The sequence below is a fragment of the Mesoplodon mirus genome (assembly GCF_964341445.2).
Source record: "Mesoplodon mirus genome assembly, chromosome: 12".
Taxonomy (NCBI): domain Eukaryota; kingdom Metazoa; phylum Chordata; class Mammalia; order Artiodactyla; family Ziphiidae; genus Mesoplodon; species Mesoplodon mirus.
Genome location: NC_138988.1, coordinates 23,887,060 through 23,909,713, shown reverse-complemented (window position 1 = coordinate 23,909,713; position 22,654 = coordinate 23,887,060). Strand labels below are relative to the sequence as shown.

The 22,654-nt window shown below is 38.0% G+C and overlaps 1 protein-coding gene across 5 annotated transcripts in view; it reads left to right on the top strand.

Moving 5' to 3' along the window:
• SLC25A26 (solute carrier family 25 member 26) overlaps positions 1 to 22,654 on the top strand; it is a 144,804-nt gene that overhangs the window by 3,303 nt on the left and 118,847 nt on the right. For 4 of the 5 annotated variants that reach the window (XR_014295501.1, XM_082638315.1, XM_082638313.1 and 1 more), the window contains exons 2-3: positions 9,892 to 10,048; positions 13,196 to 13,305. Coding sequence is in view for 4 of the 5 variants with exons in the window: in XM_082638315.1 (XP_082494441.1) it covers positions 9,892 to 10,048; positions 13,196 to 13,305 (267 nt within the window). In the remaining variant the exon portion in view is untranslated. The remainder of the gene's footprint in view (positions 1 to 9,891; positions 10,049 to 13,195; positions 13,306 to 22,654) is intronic. The other variant, XM_082638316.1, reaches the window with a different exon arrangement.

The following is a 22,654-nucleotide window of genomic DNA, read 5'->3' as shown; positions in this document are numbered from 1 at the left end:
TAGTAACATGGAAAATGCTTATGAGATTTAAAAAAAGGGAAGAAAAAATACAACACTGTACCTGTATACATCTGGTTCATGCCTAATTAAAACTTGGTAGCCGGGCTTCCCTGGTGGCGCAGTGGTTGAGTCCGCCTGCCGATGCAGGGGACACGGGTTCGTACCCCGGTAAAGGAGGATCCCACATGCCGTGGAGTGGCTGGGCCCGTGAGCCATGGCCGCTGAGCCTGCGCGTCCGGAGCCTGTGCTCCGCAACGGGAGAGGCCACAACAGTGAGAGGCCCAATTAGCTAAAAAAAAAAAAAAAAAAACTTGGTAGCCAAGGGGAATTGGTTCCAGGTCCCCTGTGGATACCAAAATCCACAGATGCTCAAGTCCCTTATATTAAATGTATTATTTGCATGTAACCTATGCACATCCTCCTGTATACTTTAAATCATTTCTAGATTACTTATCATACCTAATACAATGTAAATACTGTGTAAATAGTTGTAAATACAATATAAATGTTATGAAAATAGTTGCCTGCATGCAGCAAATTCAAGTTTTGCTTTTTGGAACTTTCTGGAATTCTTTTTGCAAATATTTTGAATCTGCATTTGGTTGAATCTGACGATGCGGAACCCCAGGATATGGAGGGCTGGCTTTATTCCATTCCTTAAAAAAAAAAAAAAAAAAAAAAAAAAAAAAAGCTGTATTGAAATCCTCCAAGATGGAATGAAATAATTTTGATAGTAGCCCTACTTTTTTCTTCTACTTTTTTCAATGCAAAACAAACAAACATACCTCCAAACCACTCTTTCCTTCCAGCCTGACTCTTCTGTCTCTTTCAGTACTTAGCTGTTTCATCGACCTTGTAGTTCATCTGGGTTGTTACTTGAGTGAAACCAAAAGCACCCCTGTCTCAGTTACTTTTAACTGGATTACAGGTGAAGGAACTTTGGCAAGTGTTGCTGCTCTGCAGTGTGAAGTGCAGGCAGTCCTTTGCGTGTAATGTGGGGCCGTAAAGATGAATGTGCGAGTGGACGTCATGCAAAGTGATCTTAATTGATGAAAACATGATTATTTAACGACCTTTAAAAATTCTTGTCAAGGGCCTCCCTGGTGGCGCAGTGGTTGAGAGTCCGCCTGCCGATGCAGGGGATACGGGTTCGTGCCCCGGTCTGGGAGGATCCCATATGCCGCGGAGCGGCTGGGCCCGTGAGCCATGGCCGCTGAGCCTGCGCGTCCGGAGCCTGTGCTCCGCAACGGGAGAGGCCACAACAGTGAGAGGCCCGCGTATGGGAAAAAAAAAAAAAAAAAAAAAAAAAAAAAAAAAATTCTTGTCAATGTTAATGACTCTCTTACTGTCGATTGTGGAAGTATAGAGAAACGGGAAAAAAAAGTAAAACTAACATTTAGTACAGTGTAACTTAAAACATTAAGATTGTATTTCTTTGTTAAAAAAAAAAGTATCAGAAGTAATTTGTAAGTCATATAACTTGCAATACAGAACAAGTGGAGATTTTTGCTGGCACAGCTTGCTCTGGGACATCTTTGTCCTTTTCGTCACAGCCTCTTCCCCCGTATATGGTGATAAGTTCGCCTTCACTCATTTTCCTCTGGCTGCATGTCTGGAATCTCTCCAATGACAGCAGTGTTGATATTCCCACAGCTAATTCTTTTATAACTCCTTTTACATTTGATTTGAATGTCACTTTCAGTGTTAACCACTTGTCATTTATTTGCCCAGCTTTCATGTTTGTTGGCCAGTTCCCTCTTTCAATTATCCATTTTTGTGAAATGTCACCGTGGTCACTGTAATTCAACTGTCCTGTTAGAGGACTTGTGTTCCTTGTGGCAACTGAGATGCATGCGTGTCGGTGCTGTGCAAAGCAAGGACTGCTTGTACTGTTTTTTTTTTAAATTATTATTATTATTTTTTTTCTTACTTAAGGGAGGTGGTTCTGAAAAAGCATCTTCATAACATTTGTGTCTTCGCACTGGGCCTGCCCTTCTGAGAACCACTGGCAGAAAGGGACTTGAGGGCAGTGGCATGGATTATGTTGCCAAGGCTTCTTAGGTGGGGTAAGAAAACAGAAGAAAAGATAAGAATGAAGTTGAAGGGACGTTTTCAGGTTTTTTTTTGCCTCTTACCTTTCTTTTCTGGAAGGCAGCTTCCTTGTCTGCTTTCTGGAGTCAAGGAAGTTAGTATATGATGATGAAGCATTAACTCCATATCTCTAAGGGATTGGGAATTATGCTGCACATTCTCGAGCTTGCTTTGTGTGACTTGTTTCTTTCTTTCATTTAGGTCACAGTGGGCAGGTCTTCCTTTTTTTGCTCATTTTTGTGTTGAGTAGGCAGTCACCTAGATAGAGGTATATTCTCAATTTTCATCAATCAGTGGAGCATGCAAGGCACTCTTGGAGACCACCAATTGTCTGGGGCCACAATCGAGAACCACTGCCGTGATGGAGGCATTTCTTCTGTATTTCAAGTACGAGGAGATGGAGCTACCTTTCCTTTCTCATTTTTCTTTCAATATAAGAGGGGGTCCTGGGAAAGTTTTAGAATCTGAAATTTAGCTGTAAATGACTTAATATGCTTTTGTACCACTTCCAAACCAAATGCTGTGTGTTCAGATATAAGTTTTAAATATTAAAATTTTAATGGTACACACAGAATTTAAGTAACAAAATGCCAAATAGAGGGAAGATAAAACTTATACCCATAGTTTTTCCACCTCCACGCATCAGGTATTGTTACCTGTTTAACCAGACATATGTGTGAGCCTTTGCTCTGGTACTTAGGAAGAGCAAGAGCCTCGAAGATATGGTCCCTACCCTCAGGGGTGTGCAGTCAAGTGGGAGCAGACATTTAACAGAAAATAAAACAAAAATTAACCATGTAATTGTGCATGGTGATAAAAAGTAACCATTTACCGAGCACTTTAATGTGTGCTTATGCAGTTTTTTCAGAGCAGAAATCATATGGTTACAATTTTGTCTTCTGCTCTTTTTTTTTTTGTATTCTGGTTAAAAAAAATAACCCATAAATTCACATCCAAGCATCATAAAGAAATTTGAACAGTAATGTTTCTCAGTTTTTTGAGTTTCATGCTGAATCGTTCCTGCACATGTCGCGTGATTTGGTTTTCTGTTGTGTGACTCCCTGGGTGATTCTTGTCCAGGGAGCAGCATTTGAGGAAAGCTTTTCATTCATGATTGGTAAGGAAAGACTTGAGTTTATCGATTTTGTATATACATTTATAGTTCAGTTTAATATATGAATGTAATCTTCAGTCTTTGGTCAAGTCCTTCTTCGTCTTTCACATGGTTTTTAATACTGGTCTGTCAGAAATAGGGCATCAGCAAACTTGGAAGGATATTTACAGTAACATAACACTAAAAATGATAACTCATATTTATTGGTAATTGAGGCAGGCATTTTGCTAAGCATGTAACAGGCTCATGTAGTTGTATTTAATTCTCATTTAATCTCACTCAGTTCTCAAAAACTCTGTGAAGTCTAGGTACTATTATTTTTCCCGTTTCATGCGTGAAGAACTGTGGGCTTACCTAGGTTTAATAGCTTTCCTAGGGAGACCCAGTTGAGATTGAAGCCAGGTCTGCGTGTCTGTTGCGAAAGCTGTAGTCTAAGGCAATATTTAATCTGAAAGAATTTCTGGAGAAATGGAAGAATACTCAAGTCAAAGTCTAGAACCATTATTGTATTCCTGAGAATAGCCTTACCAAACAACACTGATCCTACACAGTCTTTTCCGTCAGGAGGTGATGAAAGGCAGAGGATTTCTAGAAAAGTCACCCTGAATATACCACAGTGCTGTCACTGGAGCTGTGGAATGCCAAGAAGTATAGCAGCTGGTAACACCAGGTTTCATTTGTCACAGTGCTATGGCAAACTGCAGCAGGGACAACCAGAGAGTGATTTGCTGCAGTTTTTCTTCTGAATGTTGAATCTTTCCGTAAAGTGTTTTCTCATCTTACATTTCCATGTGATTCAGACCAATAAACAAGTGTGGAAACCCTGCTCCATCCCAGGCACTGGGTTATATATTTAGGAGGGCCAAGGTCACTGACTGGGAGACTGGGAAAGGCTTCAGGAGGGATATGGCATTTAGTCACAGTCTTAACAGTGAAATGGATTTTGGTGTGTGTGTATGTAATGGCTGGGGGGAGCAGGGGGTCTGCTGGCTGTAGTAGACAGGAGACGAGGCATTGGAAGGGACTTCCAGGCTGAGAGAAAAACCTAAGCAGGAGCACAGAACTGATAAGTTTCAGGATGTTTTTGGGAAACAGAGTAGTCAGAGTGGATGAGGCTCAAGGTCAAGAGTGTGCCAGATGAAGCTGAACAGGTAGTTTAGGGTCCAGGGGTCGAGGTTCTGAGTTACCCCTTACTGAGTGCCTACTGTATACCAAATGTGACCAGTGAATTTGGGTTGTTGTTTTTTGTTTTTGTTTTTTTTTGGTGAGGGAATATTAATTTGAGTAGCTCTACTTTTGTATGTTTGTAGTACTCATTGCAAAATTTGAACAATACAAAAAGCAACAAGATAATAATAAAAGTACTCCTCATCCCGAATGTTTTTCCACAGAGATAATAACTTCTAACAGTTTGGTGTATATGGTTCCAGACTTCTAATTATGCATAGACAAATAAATACACATTTCTTTGAAAGGTGGGACTATACAGCATATATTGATCTGTAGCTTATTTGATTAATTTAAGAATATAACATGTTTCTGTATCAGCAAGTTCAGGTCAATCTCATTCTTTTAAAGGCTGTGTAGCAATCCGTTATTCTGATATAATACAACTTACTAGGTTATTTCCAGTTTTTTACTGCTAGAAACGGTTCTGTAGTAAACATTCTTGTATATTTATGAACTTATTTTTGTGGAAGAAATGTTTAAAAATAAAATAACTGGATCAAGTATTTTATAGTTTAAAATTTTCATTTTGCCAAATTGTCCTTCAATAGATTATAATAATTTGTTTATGTTAATACCCATAACTATTTTCATATTTTTAATCTTTTATAATGTAATTGGGAAATTTAAAATTTCATTTTTATTTGATCACTGATGATGGGGAAGCATATTTTCATAATTTTGTTGGCTGTTTATATTTTTCTTTTGGGAATTGCTTGGTCCTGTGTTTTGCAATTTTAAAAAAATTTGATGTACCTTTTTTAGGTTGCTTTGTAGTACCTTCTAAGATATGGTTAGTAAACTTTTGTTATAGTCATAAATTCATGTGTTTTTCAAATAGTTATTGAGTGCCTACTACGTACTGGGTGCTGGGAACATACTGGTGAACAAAACAGGTATGGATCTTATAGTTTCGTGGAACATACAGTCTTTGAAGAAATGGTCAGATGCTCAACTACAGAATTAGAATTCTCATCAGTGTGTGGAAACATAAGGGTCTAAACCTAGACTGGGGGATTAGGGACAGTCCTAGAAATGAGGAAAATCAGATGACTTGGAGGAAAAGAGAGATCAAGGTGGTAAGAAGGTACCCAGCAAAGCGCTAATGATGGAGTTAAGGGTGGAGAGATAGATGGGGGACAGAACTTCTAGAGCCTTGTAGGCTGTACTGTGATTTTGTTCTTCATCCTAAGGGCTTTTGGAAACTTTGAAGAGTGTCAAGATGAAATTGAAATTTGTATTTTACACAGACAGCGTTAGTGTAGAGGGTGAAGGAGCACTGCGGGGAGAATGGATGGTGGAGGGGGGGGAAGGCAAGTATCACAGGAAGCAGAAGCCACAGCTCTTCAATGAGGTGGTTAAGGTCACAGATGGCCACTTTGTTGTGGAGGAAACTGAGAATGTCAGGGAGGGATGTTTCCCCGAGAAGCCATGTTAATGTTTTGCCTGGTTCTTTTTAGTTGTGGTCTAGGCCAGGGGCCTGTGATGATTTTGCTTAGTTAAATTAGACAGATGGTTTGATTTTGTCCTGTAGTTGAGCAGCAGTGAGTTTTTTTGTTTTTGCTTTGTTTTTTTCTGTTTTGCCAGCTTCCTGTAATCTTGACTTTTTCCAACTCCCAGAGGAATTTCAAAGGGTCTAATTTCACTAATTATACACTTCCTCTCTACAGCCTGCCAGCACTTTTTCCATTTTTAAATTAAGGTAGTGCTGTGTTATTTTATCTATATCATATCAAGGTCTCAATAAATTGTTATGCTATGGTAAGGCTTGCTGGTTATCTGGGTTATGTTCTCTTTCTTTGGATTTTGTCTAGCACTTAGGATTTTCAGTGTAAGCTACCATAAATCTTGAAACTAACCCTTTGCCTGATAACCTTTTTAAAAATTTTTTTTAATTTTTAAAGATTTTTTGTCCGCACTGCATGGCATGCAAGATCTTAGCTCCCCGACCAGGGATCGAACCCATGCCCCCTGCAGTGGAAGCATGGAGTCTTAATCGCTGGACTGCCAGGGAAGTCCTGCCTGATAACATTTTTGATAAGTGATCATAAATAAAGCAAATTTCTCAGGGTAAAGAAAAAAAGAAATTGGTAGAGTCCCTTATAATTCAGTTGATGCTGGCTTGATGAAAAATTATAAGCATTCCTTAAAGTTTTTGTTTAAATCTTAGATATGTTGCTGTGTGTCTAAATACATAGGTAATTCTTAATCTTCTTTTAGCAGCATTTTTTTCAGTCTCATGAATTTAAGTGACATTTGAGTTATAGAAGTTTGAAATCCACAGAAGCAATTAGTAACTCTTGATTCATGATTTACTAGATAAATAGATTCAATCTGGTCATTTTATTCTCAGACGATAAGAATTCTGATGAAAGAAGGGCTGGAGAATCAATGCATGCAAAGTAGCCAAATAGATTAAAAGAGTAATTCGCTTATTGATTAAAATTTAGCAGTAGTTAGCAAGCATCTCTCTGAACCCACTCCTAAGATTAAAGAGAAAATTAGAATGAAGTGCAGCTATTTTTTTTTTTCGGTACGCTGGCCTCTCACTGTTGTGGCCTCTCCCGTTGCGGAGCACAGGCTCCGGACGCGCAGGCTCAGCGGCCATGGCTCACGGGCCCAGCTGCTCCGCAGCATGTGGGATCCTCCCAGACCGGGGCACGAACCCGTGTCCCCTGTATTGGCAGGCGGACGCTCAACCACTGCGCCACCAGGGAAGCCCTGCAGCTATTTTTAAGGAAACCAGTCATATCAGTCATTCTCACCAAGATTTTAGTTCTTGTGTTTTGAGAAAATGAAGAGGCAGGCAAAATATTTTATTACCTACTGAATTTTATAAAATCCTTAAAGAATAAGTGAGAAGAATGTTGAAAAAGTTGGCTTTTTTTTCTTTTTAACTTTGCTACGTTACTTGTGAACTTTTTCCCTTGACTTAGAAAAGGCCACCTTTATATCTGGAAAGAAATCCCACATTGTCATTCTTTTACTCCCACTTGTGGTGCTTTACTGGCACATCTCTGTGTTCTTTTGGTGACAACTTTTTAGGTTATTCGCAGAGTATCCCGCATGGTCTTTGGGGTTCTGTCATGCCTTTCAGGCTGATCATATAGTATTAACGTATATGGTAATGTACTTTACTTTTCCTTTTTCTTTTTTTTTAAATTTTATTTATTTTTGGCTGCATTGGTTCTTCATTGCTGCGCGCGGGCTTTTCTGTAGTTGCAGCGAGCGGGGGATACTCTTCGTTGCAGTGTGTGGGCTTCTCACTGCGGTGGCTTCTCTTGTTGTGGAGCACAGGCTCTAGGTGAGTGAGCTTCAGTAGTTGTGGCTCGTGGGCTCTAGAGCTCAGGCTTAGTAGTTGTGGCACACGGGCTTCAGTAGTTGTGGCTCGTGGGCTCTAGAGCTCAGGCTCAGTAGTTGTGGCACATGGGCTTAGTTGCTCCGCGGCATGTGGGATCTTCCCAGACCAGGGCTCGAACCCTTGTCCCCTGAAGTGGCAGGCAGAGTCTTAACCACTACGCCACCAGGGAAGTCCCTGTGGTAATGTACTTTTTTAGTGTACACTAATTTTTAATAATTACCTATGCAAACTAATTGAAAAATAGACATTATTGCATTTCTCATCAGGGTAATTTCATTTTTCCAATGAAGTCTTGCAGTGTTTTTTTTTTTTTTTGCGGTACGCGGGCCCCTCACCCCCGCGGCCCCTCCCGCCGCGGAGCACAGGCTCCGGACGCGCAGGCCCAGCGGCCATGGCCCATGGGCCCAGCCGCTCCGCAGCATGCGGGATCCTCCCAGACCCGGGCACAAACCCGCGCCCCCTGCATCGGCAGGCAGACCCCCAACCACTGCGCCACCGGGGAAGCCCCTTGCAGTGGTTTTATGGTGAGTGGCGAGTAGAGCAGAAGGTGTTTGCTAGGTACTAACCTTTGTACCACTTGAGCATTCTGTAAACCCAAAGGATGGAAACAGCGGATCATTTTGAACTCTGCCTGTATGTTTAAATAGTACCGATTCTTCTTTCTCTGTGTCATGGAATATATAGTTTTTAATGTCTACTTTTACTTTTTGAATAGGTAATATATTCACATGGTTCAAAATCCAAAAGATAGGAAAAGTTAGCAATTCAGTTTAAAACTTACTATGTAGGAACCGTATTGAGAGTTGCCTCTTTGTAGTTCTTCTACCTGCTTACTGTGAAATGGTGTTGATTCATATCTTTATTTTTTTTTTTTTTTTTTTTTTTTTTTGCGATATGCGGGCCTCTCACTGTTGTGGCCTCTCCCGTTGCGGAGCACAGGCTCCAGACGCGCAGGCCCAGCGGCCATGGCTCACGGGCCCAGCCGCTCCGCGGCATGTGGGATCTTCCCGGACGGGGGCACGAACCCGTGTCCCCTGCATCGGCAGGCGGACTCTCAACCACTGTGCCACCAGGGAAGCCCTGATTCATATCTTTAAATGATGCCTTTAGACCTTGTGTGTTGACCTTTCTTTGACAGTCTCTGAGTTCATATTTTTCTGTCTCTTTTTGCTTTAACTAAGCTGTAACCAGTTTTTAAAATATTCTACATATGCTTTAGTGTAATCACAAGGTGAAAACTTAGTTTTTAATCAGGTTTTAAAGTGCAGCTTCTGCAAAGCAACATGGTATCTCTTGGGAGATGACTAGTTTGGGTCAGCTTTTAATGTCCTCTAGGAATTTAGCTCTTTTTTTCCCCTTCATGTATTCACTTAAAAAGTATCAAGGAATTTTCAAATACACACAAAGTAGAGAGGATACCATAGGAATCCTTACATGTGTGATTCTTAAAATATGGATCTAGATTCACAAGGAGCATTACCATTTAGAATGTAAGTCTCAAAACATTTATTTTCTTAATGCAGATTCACTACTCATTAGTTAAAAAGGCAAAAAATATAACATTTGGTGTAATTTGGACAGATCACTGAGATAAATTGTCAAATGAAAAAAACAAGGTGCAGCATACCACCTTTTACTTAAAAAAAAGGTAAAATAAAATACATATTCATATTTGCTTGTATATGCCTAAAGTAACTTGGGAAGGATACAATAAGAAACCAAAACTGGTTACCTGGGTTTTTAGGGACAGGGAAGGAGACTTTGAACTCTTTGCCTTTCTGAGGTTTGTTTGTTTACTTTTTTGAACCCTATGAAATCATTAAAAATGAGTTTGAAATTTATTTTAAAATTATTAACAATCATTAAACTTTTTTAAAACAATATGTAATATCAAATTTACAACTTGAAAATATATCACAATAATTGTTATTTTTCTGTAGAGTTAGGTAAGAGGTGTTTTGACTGTACCAAAGTAGTCTGTGGTATACTTTACAACCATACTTAAAGAAATATGCTTTAAAAACTACCTCATCCCCAAAATGGCAATTTATTTTATTGTAACCTTTTTTTTCTTTTTCTTCCTTTTTTTTTTTTAAAGGCTGGTGGGGTAGCAGGTGTCTGTGTTGACTTGATATTATTTCCTCTGGATACCATTAAAACCAGGCTGCAGAGCCCCCAGGGCTTTAATAAGGCTGGTGGTTTTCGTGGAATATATGCTGGCGTTCCTTCTGCTGCTGTTGGATCCTTTCCTAACGGTAAAAATTATATTAGTATTATCACTGCTTTATGTAAAGCCAAGATAATGGGATTTAGTTTCAGAATGGTATGTGGTCCATCCCTCTATAGAATTCCTTATATGATGGATGTAGTGGATCTCCTGAATTTATTTTCTACTCATTAATCCATTATTTTTGACTCAGCTGGTGCTATAGATTCCAGTCTAGTGTATTTGTAATAAAAAATGAGCAATCTTTAAATGAGTGGTTTTTGTTGTTGTTAAAACTCCTTGTTAGAATCCTTCAAGTGTTCCTGTAACATTGATTGTGATGTCTTTCAGCAGTTCTCAATCTTGCCTGCACGTTGGAACCTCTTGGGAAGCTTTACAAAATACTTATGCCTGTGTCTCCATGAGAAGTTTAACTGGCCTGGTCTTTGCCTGGGTATCAGGAGTTTTAGTAGCTTCCCAGGTGATTCAGATATGAAGCTGAGTTTAATAACCAGCTTGGAGATTCTCATGGAGCAGATGAACCTAAGAGGCATTAAATCTTTGTCTTAACTAAATTGCTCTCAGATGATGCAACCCATTCCCACTAACCTCCTCTTTCCATTGTCTTTTGTTTTGGTTTTGAAGTTGTGTGATTTATGGCCCTTTTATTCTATAATCAGTATAATCTGTTTCATTTAATCCACCTCTTTTCAGATACTTATTTTAATAATTGTTTACTGATGCTTTGATTGGCACTCAAAAGCAGACCAAGCAAACAGAAAACCACCGCTGTCAAACACACACACACACTCACACTCATACACTCACTCACAAAACCCCCGCTCCAGAAGATTCTTAAATTCTGAAGTTTGATTTCTTTTTTCTCAGTATATTTCATTAGAGATTCTTTCTTGTTAACTTGACATTAAGATGTCCATCTATATCCATCTGTGAGCACAACATTCACATAAAGATTTGTAGAGCAAATCTTTTTGGTCCTTTAGTTTATCTCCCCGAGCCATCCTTAGAGCAGCCACCTGTTTTGAGGTTATCCTTGAATTATTTTATGTCTTAATTTTCAGTAATTGATCATAGCAAGTCGCTATTGAGGATCCACTCCATGCCAAGTATAGCTCTATATGTGGGAGATGCGCCTTGGTTCCTAAATTTATCTGCATTGCAATCACCTGATCACCTGAAGAGTTTTTTTTTTTTTTTTTTTTTTTTTTAATGAAAGTACTGCTGTCCTACTCCCAGAGATTTGGGATTTAGTTGGCCTGAGGTGTGGCCTGGGCTTTGGAGGTTTAAAAAAAAAATCCCCAGGTAATTTTAATATGCAGACAAGTTTGGGAACCTCTGAACTAGGGAACTGCAAAGAAATATGGTACTAAGTCCCTGTCTTTTGGTCATCCATTCTTATGATGCCTCCCTCATCATTGTAAATATTCTTTTTTCTCTTACGTATCACGTAGGAATTGTTGGTATATGAAGTATTAGTGATGGTCTGCAGGGTACATGGTGCTCCATTAAGCTCACAGGGCTGGTTTAAGATTCTTGTCAGCAGGAGTTTACATACAGAATGTGGTTTTGAATTTTTGTATGTTTGAGAAAGTGGTGTTCTTCTTGCCCTGCTTTTCTTTTTCTTTTTTTCTTTTTTTGCCATCCACAGAACATCTTTGAATGGGAGATGCTGCATAAAGAGTCAAAGTGCCAACGTTTCAGAAATGGCCTTTCTGTCTTTCTGCAAATTTTTGGTGAATAGGAACTTTTTACGTGGCACTTTAAACAATTTTTGCTATTGATTAAGGTTCTAGATGGAGTACAGTGCACCAGTGTAACATTCAGAGGCTTGTAGACTTTTTTGAGAACATATTGTGCAGGGGGTATGGAAGGGACTGAGGGTCGAAAGAAGAGAGGAAAAGACCTGTATTCAAGACCCTTACTCCATGTTTAGAAGGGAATGTAGAAAAACCATAGTTTTTTGTTTTGTTTTCACTCCTGGGGGGTGGGGGTGGGTGAGTGGAATGTGTAGCAGGTAGAACTTACAGCCGAATGCGACTGGAGATATTCTAGCCCATTTAGTGAGTAGGCCAAAGTAGGAACAGCCTAAATAAGAATCACACGTGGGAATTGGGACCTGCATTAACTATATACAACTGCTTGCATGGTCATTACTCATCCCGGGACAGTGTGCCTCATTTGGCCTGCTGTTTGTTTGTTAGCCACTGAGGGGTGTTTACAAGCTTGTTGACTTTAACTGTGGAGAACTGATTTTCACTACCAAGCTCTTTTCCTGAGTGTTTCAGACTTTACTGTGACATGTTCAAATGCCCTTCGAAAGATGAATTTGCCATTTATTTCTCTATCGTTCCTCACCTTTTACGTGAGTGATGAACATCTTTTTATTAACAATACGTGGCAAGTCTTAAAGCCTTCCTGTGTAGCTTAGTTCATGGTGATAGGGGTAGCTTTTTAGAGATTTTGATTTCCAATTTTAATTCAGGAATTGATTTTTTCCTTGATGTAAAAGTGAGTTGATGTGGTAAAAAGTAGCCATGGTTATTTTGAGTAACTGGCAACAAAACATTATGGAATAGATGCTTTATTTAGTTAAGATATGTGTTTGCAATTTTAACCTGTCTAGAAATCAGTGTAGCTGATTATTTTATGACCATATATAAAGATATTTTGGATCACAGAAATTCATATCCTATCTAAAAAACTTAACTAAAAAGTGTTAAGTGACTTATCAGTACAAACTGGTAAATGCCAGGTTAGCTGTTAGGCTTCCTCAGGGCAGGGATCATGTCATCTGCATGTTTGTAAGTCCAAAGTCAGGCATGTAACATGGGCTCAGTCAAATCTGCAAGAGTGAAGGGGTTGGGGGGGCAATAGTACATATTATTATTTTATCTTTATTGTTTATATTTATTCATAGTTATAAGTACACACATATATAATATATAAATATGTACACATTATATATAATATATGTATATATTATATAAATAATATATATTTATAAATATATTTTAGTATTTATATTTATTATTTATACTTATTTATGTTACTTATTATTATCTTTATCTGTTATAATTTAATAAGTAGAGTTGTAATTTTTTCCAAGAAACATATCTCTTAACAGTTTACATATATATTTAAAGTTTGTGAAAGACTGATTTGTTTTAAATTTCAGCTGCTGCCTTTTTTATCACCTATGAATATGTGAAGTGGTTTTTGCACACTGATTCATCTTCGTATTTGATGCCTGTGAAGCATATGTTGGCTGCCTCTGCTGGAGAAGTGGTAGGTAATAAGTTATGTGTATAAAATACTTCAGAAATGCAAAGTATGCACATAATTTCAGTACAGGTATTACTTCATTTCATTTTTAAAAGACAGTTCTTTTTTAAATTATGAAAGTCATAAATCCCAATAAATTTAAATGGATTAAACATGGTAGTTGAAAGACAGTCTATATAGGATGAAAGAAAAATCCAGCTATCTGCTATTTACAAGAGACACACCTCAAACATAATTATACAGAAAGAATAAAATTATGGAGGTAGAGGAAAATATCCATACAAGTTTTGGTGGCTTCATGTTGGGTCAGCATAATTGAGCTGGAACTCTATTTCCTAGAACTCCCTTTCCAGGAGGGTTCCAGGTTAGCCTGGCTACAAGAGAAAATTGCTCAAGATTTGTAAGGTGGAAGTAAAGCAGCGGTTGTGTTCATGCTCAGAAGGTTGGTGGGAGGCCAGGCACTGTTGCAGTTCATACACCTCATCACTGATCTGTTGGCTTCAGGCAGCAGTTAAGCCTCCAGCTCCTCCAACTCTCACTGGGTCTTCTCCTTCAGCTTCTCTAAATTTTGAGTCAGTTGTGTGGGCTCTGTCGTGAAGGGTGCCAATTTATGCTGTAGGTCACCCACATCATTGAGATTGGTGAGGGAGAATGCGAGTTCCAGTTTGTCCTTGCTCTTCCCCATTTCGCATCCATGTTTCCTTCCTGATTGCATGCCTTCTAAGTTTCTGTCCCAACACTAGATGCAGAAGCAACAGTTCTACACAAATTGCTTACCCAGCTCCCACAATTACTGTTTATATCCCTATAATAACTTCTTATTCTTATCATTTTTAGTGGTTCTACTTCTCTGATCAACCCTAACTGATTCAGAAAGACTAGCTGAAAGAGAGCTGATAGTAATGTTAATATCAGACCAAGAAAAAAAAAAAGACTGAAAGCAAAAAACAAGGAGACCACCGTATAATGATATGAGGAACAATTCTCCTGGGAGAGGTAGTAAACCTGAACCTGGACTAAATAGCATAGTCTCAAAATATAAAGCAAAATGTTGCCAGAATTATAATGAAAAATGAATACAATTATGATCTTCATTGGAGTTATTCACATCTATCTGTAAAAGTCTTAGGACCAGGCAGGTAACTTGTTAAGACCATAGAAGATTTGAACACCACAATGGCAAGAATGGTCTAATGGATGTATATGGAGTTCTGCACCTAACTGCTAAAGATTATTCATTTTTTTCAAGCACACTTGGAACATTAATAAAAGTGTGTGACCCAGTAGTCCACAAAGCAACTTTCAACAAATAGTTTAGAGATAATGTCATACAGATCATTTGGTGTCTGATAATAATGAAGTAAAATTAGAAAACAATGACGAAAACACAGGCAGTCCATCCCTCCTGTGTGTTTAAAAAATTATCCAACTCGTCTGTAAATAATTCATGAGCCAGTAAATCATAATGTATGTGGTAAAATATTTGTAATTAAAAAATAATACAGGAATATATATTTTTTATAAACTAACACAGAGAAGAGTATAATACAAATAAGAGCTTTCCCACCCCCTCACCCACTTAACCTTTCTCCAGTCCCTCCTGCCTACTACTAATGGACAACTTCAATTAAAATTATTTTTGTGTATCCACCCAGAAATTGTCCTTTTCTATTGTTACTTTCAAATCACATTGTCTTGTTTGTTTTGTATGTATGTATGTATGTATGTATCTGCCTATCTCTCTATCTAGTCTATCTTAATAATCCCAGAACGTTGTTAGGGGCAGGGTGCATTAACAGGAATGGACAAGAAAGTGAAGAGAAGGGTCTCGGTTTATAAGTCTCTTATCGTTTTGTCAAGTAGTATATATCGTTTTTCATTTAATAAAGTAGTGGTATGTATTTACGTTAGGAAGTTAGAAAAATGAATCAGCCTTTATAAGATTTACATAAGAAACAACTGTGATACATTGCGGTTTTGTTTTCTGTGCACTATTTTCCTTTAGAAAATTTGGATGAGAATCTACAAACTGTTTTGTAACCTAATTATCTTCTCTTGAGAATATGGTGGATGAGGGTGATGAAAGAGAGAGATTGCACTTTATGGAATTCCCTGGTGGTCCAGTGGTTAGCACTCTATGCTTTCACTGCCGAGGGTGCACGGGTTCAATCTCTGGTTGGGGACCTAAGATCCTGTGAGCCACATGGCACGGCCAAAAAAAAAAAAAAACCCAAAAAAAGGAGAAAACAACTAAATAAAATAATAACTGTTTTGAGATGTAATTCACATACTGTATGATTTATCCATTTAAAGTGTACAGTTCAATGGTTTTTTGCTGTACTCACAGCTGCAGCCATCGCCACAGTCAGTTTTAGAGCAGCATCATCACCCCGAAAAGAAACCTCGTACCCATTAGCAGTCACTTCCCATTTCCCCCAACGTTCTCACCTTAGGCAACAACCACTGACCTACTCTGTCTCTATAGATCTGCCTATTCTGGACATTTCATATACATGGAATCCTACGAAGTTTCTTTCTGAGGTGATGAAAATGTACTAACATTGACTAGGATGATGGTTGCACGTGTCTGTGAATATATTAAAAACCATTGAATTGTATCCTTAAAATGGATGAATTTTATAATATGCAAATTCTATCATATTAAGCTGTTAGAAAGGAATAAGAAGAGAATATTATGAAAACCATATGTTAATAAATTTGAAAAATCCTTGAAAGATAAAAACAAAAAAAGTGGAATCCTACAATCTGGTCTTTCGTGACTGGGTTCTTTCACTTACATTTTCAAGATTTCATCTATGCTACAGCATGTATCAGAACTTCGTTCCTTTTGATTTGCAAATAATAATCCATGTGGTAGAGGTATACCACATTCTCTTTGTTCACTCATCAGTTGCCTATGTTTTTGATTTTCTTGGATACATACCTAGGAGTGGAAATATTGGTCATATGGTAACTTTATTTTTAACCCTCTGAGGAACTCGCCAAGGCTGTTTTCCAAAGTGGCTGCACCGTTTTACATTCCCACCAGCAGTGTGTAAGAGTTCCAGTTTCTTCTGCACATCCTTGACACCACTTGGTGTTACCTGTCTTTTTTTTTTTAACTTAAAAAAAAAAATTTATTTATTTATTTACTTATTTTTGGCTCTGTTGGGTCTTTGTTTCTATGTGAGGGCTTTCTCCAGTTGCGGCGAGCGGGGGCCACTCTTCATCGCAGTGCACGGGCCTCTCACTGTCGCGGCCTCTCTTGTTGTGGAGCACAGGCTCCAGACGCGCAGGCTCAGTAGTTGTGGCTCACGGGCCTAGTTGCTCTGCGGCATGTGGGATCTTCCCAGACCAGGGCTCGAACCCGTGTCCCCTCTATTGGCAGGCAGATTCTCAACCATTGCTCCACCAGGGAAGCCCCTACCTGTCTTTTTGATTATAACAAACAAATAGATATTCAGTGGTATATTATTGTGATTTTTGACTTTCATTTCCCTGGTAACTAATGATTTTGAGCATCTTTTCATGTGCTTATTGGTTATTTACATATCTACTTTGGAGAAATGTCTATGCATCTCCTTTGCTCATTCTTTAATTAGGTTGTATTTTTGTTAATAAGTTGTAGGAGTTCTTTATATACTGGCAAAACTTTTTCCCATTCTGTGCATTTTTTTCACTTAATGGTGTCCTTTGAAGTGTAAGTTCTAAATTTTGATGATGTCCAGTTTATGTTTTATCTTAACATTGCTTGTGCTTTGATGTCATATCTAAGAAACCATTGCCTAATCTGACATCATGAAGATATTTATACCTATGTTTTCTTTCAAGAGTTTTATAGTTTTAACTCATATTTTTAGGTCTTTGATCCATTTTGAGTTAATTTTTTTAATCTGGTTTGAGGCTGTGGTCTACCTTTATTCTTTTGCGTGTGTATATCCAGTTGACCTAGTGCCATTTGCTGAACTATTCTTTACCCATGGAATTGCCTTGGCACCCTTATCAAATACTAATTGACTTAAAGGTAGGGTTTATTTGTGGAACCTGTTCTATTCTATCGATCTCTATGTCCATCCTTATGCTAGTACCACAGAGCCTTGATTACCACAGCTTTGTAGTAAGTTTTGAAATCAGCAGTGTGAGTCCTCCAGCTTTGTTCTTTTCTGTCAGGATTGTTTTGCCTCTTCTGGGTCTTTTGCATTTTTATGTGAAATTTTTTTTTTTTTTTTTTTTTTTTTTGCCTCACCTCATGGCTTGCTGGATCTCAGTTCCCCAACCAGGGATTGAACCTGGGCCATGGCAGTGAAAGCCTCGAATCCTAACCACTAGGCCACCAGGGAACTCATTATGTGAATTTTAGAATGAGCTTGTCAGTTTTTGCAAAAAGGCAATTGAGATTTTGATAGGGATAACATTGAATCTGCAAATTAATTTGGGGAGCATACCATCTTAACAAAAATGCTTAAATTTTCCAGTCCATAAACATAGGCTGTCTTTTCATTTCTTAAGGACTTCTGTAATTTCTTTTAACAATGTTTAGTAGTTTCACAGTATACGTTTTACACTTCTTTTGTTAAATTTATTCCTAAGTAATTTATTCTTCTTGATGTTATTGTAAATTGAACTTCTTTCATTTCATTTTCAGTTTATTGCTACTGTATAGAAATAAATTCATTTTTGTATATTGATCTTGTATCCTCCAACCTTGCTGAATTCATTAATTAATTCTAAAGTTTAGTGGATTCTTAAAGATTTTCTATATACAAGATTGTATCGTTTGCACATAGAGCTAGTTTTACTTATTTCTGTACAATCTATATGTCTTTTATTTCATTTTCTTGCCTAACTGCTCTGGTTAGAAGCTCTAGTACAGTGTTGAATAGGAGTGGTGAGAGTGGACATCCTTATCTTGTTTCTGATCTTGGGAAGAAAGTATTTAGTGTTTCAGTACTTTTTCTGTCATAAAGGGTTACATTTTGTCAGTGCCTTTTGTTCATCTGTTGAGATAATCATGTGGTTTTATTCTTTATTTTACTGATATGGTGTATTACATTAATTGATTTTCAAATGTTAAAACCACTCTTGCAGTTGCAACCCAAATGTTAAAACTCACTTGATCATGGTACATAATACTGTTTATATAGTGCTAGATTTATTTACTAGTATTTTGTTGAGGACTTTTACTTTATTCATAAGAGATACTGGTCTGTAGTTATCTTTTCTTGTGTCTTTGACTGGTTTTGGTATCAAGGTAAAACTGGACTCATAGAATGAGTTGGGAAGTGTTAAGATAATTTCTTTATAAATTATTGTAAAGAAAAGTCATATTATATCATTTTGGTTGATGAACACATATCAGATACTAATATATTTGGACAATCCAGGAGAAAAGGAATTATGGAGGAAAGAATCTCAGTTTTAAAGAAAAGCGAGTATCTCCCTATTCATGTGATAATTTGAATTGTTGAGGTTATGCTGTGTAATATGGAAAAAAAGATGACCTCTGGTCTTCTTCAGCATTTTTGCATTTATTTATTTATATCTGGGATATATATATAATTTTATACTTTCCCGTTACTATACAATGAATTTCTTGATCTAAGAAATCATTTGGATGGTTCCTTGAAGAGAATCTTGAAAGAAATTAGCCTGAAAGACACTAAATTCACGGAAGTGTTTTCTATAAAACTTCCTTTTGTCATTGGTTTAAAAATGATTTTGCAGGACCTAAGCTAACTCTGGATTAAAAAAAAATTGCCTTCATAATTTACTGAGCTTTTTAGTGTGATGAGACTAACAATATATTAATTTTTGAGGAGCAAGGAGCATAAAGTAGTAGTTCCTTTATGAGCCAGAGACCCCTTTAGGAATCTAGTGAAACCTGTGGTTGTCTCTCCAGGAAAGTGAACATATGGACAATTTGTGTACAATTTCTGGGAATTTTCATTCCCCCCACTCTTACCCAAAGTAAGGACTCCAGTGCTTGAATTCTGCCTGAATATTGGTTTAGTCTGCGATTTAAAAGCAATATATATTTAATTTAAAAAAATCTTTGAACCTGTTATCCTTGGTTTAGATTGTGTTTTTGTGATTATGTTCTGACATTAGAACCTCATTGCATGCAGTTATTTTCGAGTATATATACTCAAGAATAACAAATGGTGTGTCAGAGTTTCAGTGTCTCTCAGTTTGTAAAAATTCTGTCCCTTTGACTGCTCTTGCCTCTTTTTTTTTTTTTTTTTTTGCGGTACGCGGGCCTCTCACTGTTGTGGCCTCTCCCGTTGCAGAGCACAGGCTCCAGACGCGCAGACTCAGCGGCCATGGCTCATGGGCCCAGCCGCTCCGTGGCACGTGGGATCCTCCCGGACTGGGGCACAAACCCGTGTCCCCTGCATCGGCAGGTGGACTCTCAACCACTGCGCCACCAGGGAAGCCCTCTAGCCTCTATTTTAGAATTGCCTGTTGCTTTGATTTAGTTTAAATATATCTTTGTAAGTTCAACACTTGGTTTACATTTTCTATTACGCTGCTGAGAGCAAGCAGCAAAAAGAACTTGGCCACTTCTTTTTTCATTTCCCACAGGGCCATCTTGCTTGAAAGCTGGTTTGCCATGTTGGAGGATAGACTTTCTTCAATTTATAAAGTTTCTGTCTCTTAAACTTACGAAGGATATATAAAGTGGCATAATTAAATAGGGCAAAGGATAGCTGTTAGGTCAGTCATGTTAGTGATGCAGCTTTTGATTTGTAGAAAACACTGTATTCTAATATGTTAGTATCTGTAACTGGTATTTTTTTTAAAATTGGAGCCTTTTAAATGTAATATTCTTTGTGAACTGTTGGGCATAGAAGGTGACGTAGGTAGACTTTAGAGTTAGGAAATAGGTATCTGTAAGTCTGGAAATAAATAATTCTAGGACATTCTTATCTTTATTGTGTCTCTTATGGTTTCCATGGTCCCTTAGGCAGTAAGGCCTCATGTCAGATGCCTTGTTATAGTTTCTGTGATGCCTGGAGAGCCTTCAGAGGAGCACTGATCAGCAGCAGGTACATAGGTTGAGGACTTCACCTGTGAAACATCTCTTGATGTTGACTTTATTTGATTTTAATTCAGTTACAGTTTAGTATGCTAAGAATTTTATTAGATTTTTGAAGTTTGTGAAATGTTGTTCTGGTGTTCCTGTAATCTTTAAACTTTCTTAAACTTCCTGCAACCATTCAGTATCATTGTTCTTAATAAATGCTTCAGACACGTACCTACTGCCTTTCTGTTTTAGTAATTTGCTTTCAGTTTCATAGAGCATAAATTGGTTGCAGACTCAGCCAAGTATGGTCACTGTAAGTAAGAGAACAGATGAATTTAGGAGGAACAAATAAGGAATATAAAACAAAGAACATTTATATCTGTCAGTGATCAGAAAGGTATAAAGAGACCTAGAGAAAATCAGATATAGTTTAGTGCAGTCATTGTTCTGTAACACACCTGCGCTGATATAAGATGGTTATGTTGCAGACACAATCCTTAGAAACAGTACTATATTTTTGTTGGCATTGAATGTGTCCACGGTTACTTTGTTGTAGTGATGGTAAGTGTGTGAAACTTAGAAACAAAAGAACACTGCTGTAATAACCATTCCCTGTAGCAGCAGCTTGATTAAAAGTTAATGACAAATCAATAAAACTATAATTACAAGCTTCTACCTTATGTTTGTGATTTGGAATACAGTAAAATCGATCAAATAAGATTTAATATGGAACAACACTGAGAAGAGTCCCGTTTGTGCCATTTTTATTAGGAGGTTTGCTGTACCAAATCTCTAAATCCCTGCCTCAATTATTTTACAGCTCAGTTTTCATCAGACACAGAAAAAGCCCTGTGAGAAGTAGAATCTGTAATTAGATCAGAAGGGTTGGGGTGGGTTTACTTTAGTATAACAGATGCTATAACATTGCAGTGGTAATGATTTTTTTTCTTTTTTCAACTTTAGGATTTGACTTTTCCTGGGTCTTATCCTACTTACGGACTTAGTTAATATTGTTTTCAGAAATAGAAGAATTATTAATATTTCTTTGCTGCTAAAATGGCCCTTGTGAATTTAATGTGCTCATGGGTGATGTCTGTGGATGTCCTTACACACATAGATGCTGGTAGATTTTTCTTTCCAGTCCTGTTCTAACTTGGGATTGAGAAAGCTAGGAACCCAGTGATAACATGTTTCGTAAATGCTTTTCTGACAGCCTCTAACAGTACTTCACACAACCGTGTGGCCCAGGGAGCACCTACTTTAGAATCATTTGCCTGGGCAGCAGGTTACAAATAAAGATTTTTGGAGGTGGCATTGTGGGCCCTGCATTTTAAACAAGATTCCTAGATGTTTCTGGTGTTCAGTGATATATAAGCACCACTCGTAAAGGATTATCAAAAATTTTGATGTATACCCCGGTGGTAAATATTTCTATTGAGTTGACTTGGCAGTCATGTGCATAAGAATATTTTAGTAGGTATGGAGCACACTGATCAAAAGTGTGATTCCTTTTGTTTTCCTCAGAATTACATACTTTTAGGCCTACTAAACAATCCTAGTTTAATAAACTGGTTACTTTCGAGGGTGGCAGTGTACTGCAGTCATTTGAGGGGCTCGTTGAACATCAGAATATGGGTTAAGCACATCGTTTTTATTCAGCTTCTCCACTGAATTGGCTGCTTGGAGGATTAGGTGCATTGTTGTCAGGAGTGTTACCAACTACGCAGCATGGGGCATGTGTTACTTATCATTGTGTTTTCCCTAGCAGGGATTTAAGTTCTTTTTAAACTATGCTGTTAATATCATGGTTTAACGTGTATGTATAGTGTTTTTCATGATCTCTGCTGGCCTTTTCTAAGAACCACTGAGCAAAACAATAGAAGAAAGGTTAACAACTTTTGAAATGTTTTTCATCTTTTGAAATGATCATGATATGTTCTGAAACATCCATAAATTAACAGAGAGGAACTCTCATTTGCACTCGTGTTAGCAGTTTGTCAGACTCTTGTGCAGTTGTATAATTGAGTCATGGAAGATAAGTTGAGTGGAAAATAAGATGGGTATCCCTGAAGTGCAGTGTCACTGTCAAGTCAGAGGGAAGCTCGCAGGAATGCTACAGATGAAAATGCCTGTGTGTGTCAAGATGCACGGAGGCAGGAGGGTGGAGACAGTGCTAGGAAATTCGCTGTACAATTAGAAGCTGCAACCGAACTGTTAGATACCCAGCCACACTCAGACAGGCACTTTGCTTTCTGATGCATCTAAGCATGTGCCTCTCCCAAGGGGGCCTTTTGCCCTGTTCTCCCATCTGTTCATTTTCCAGTGTGC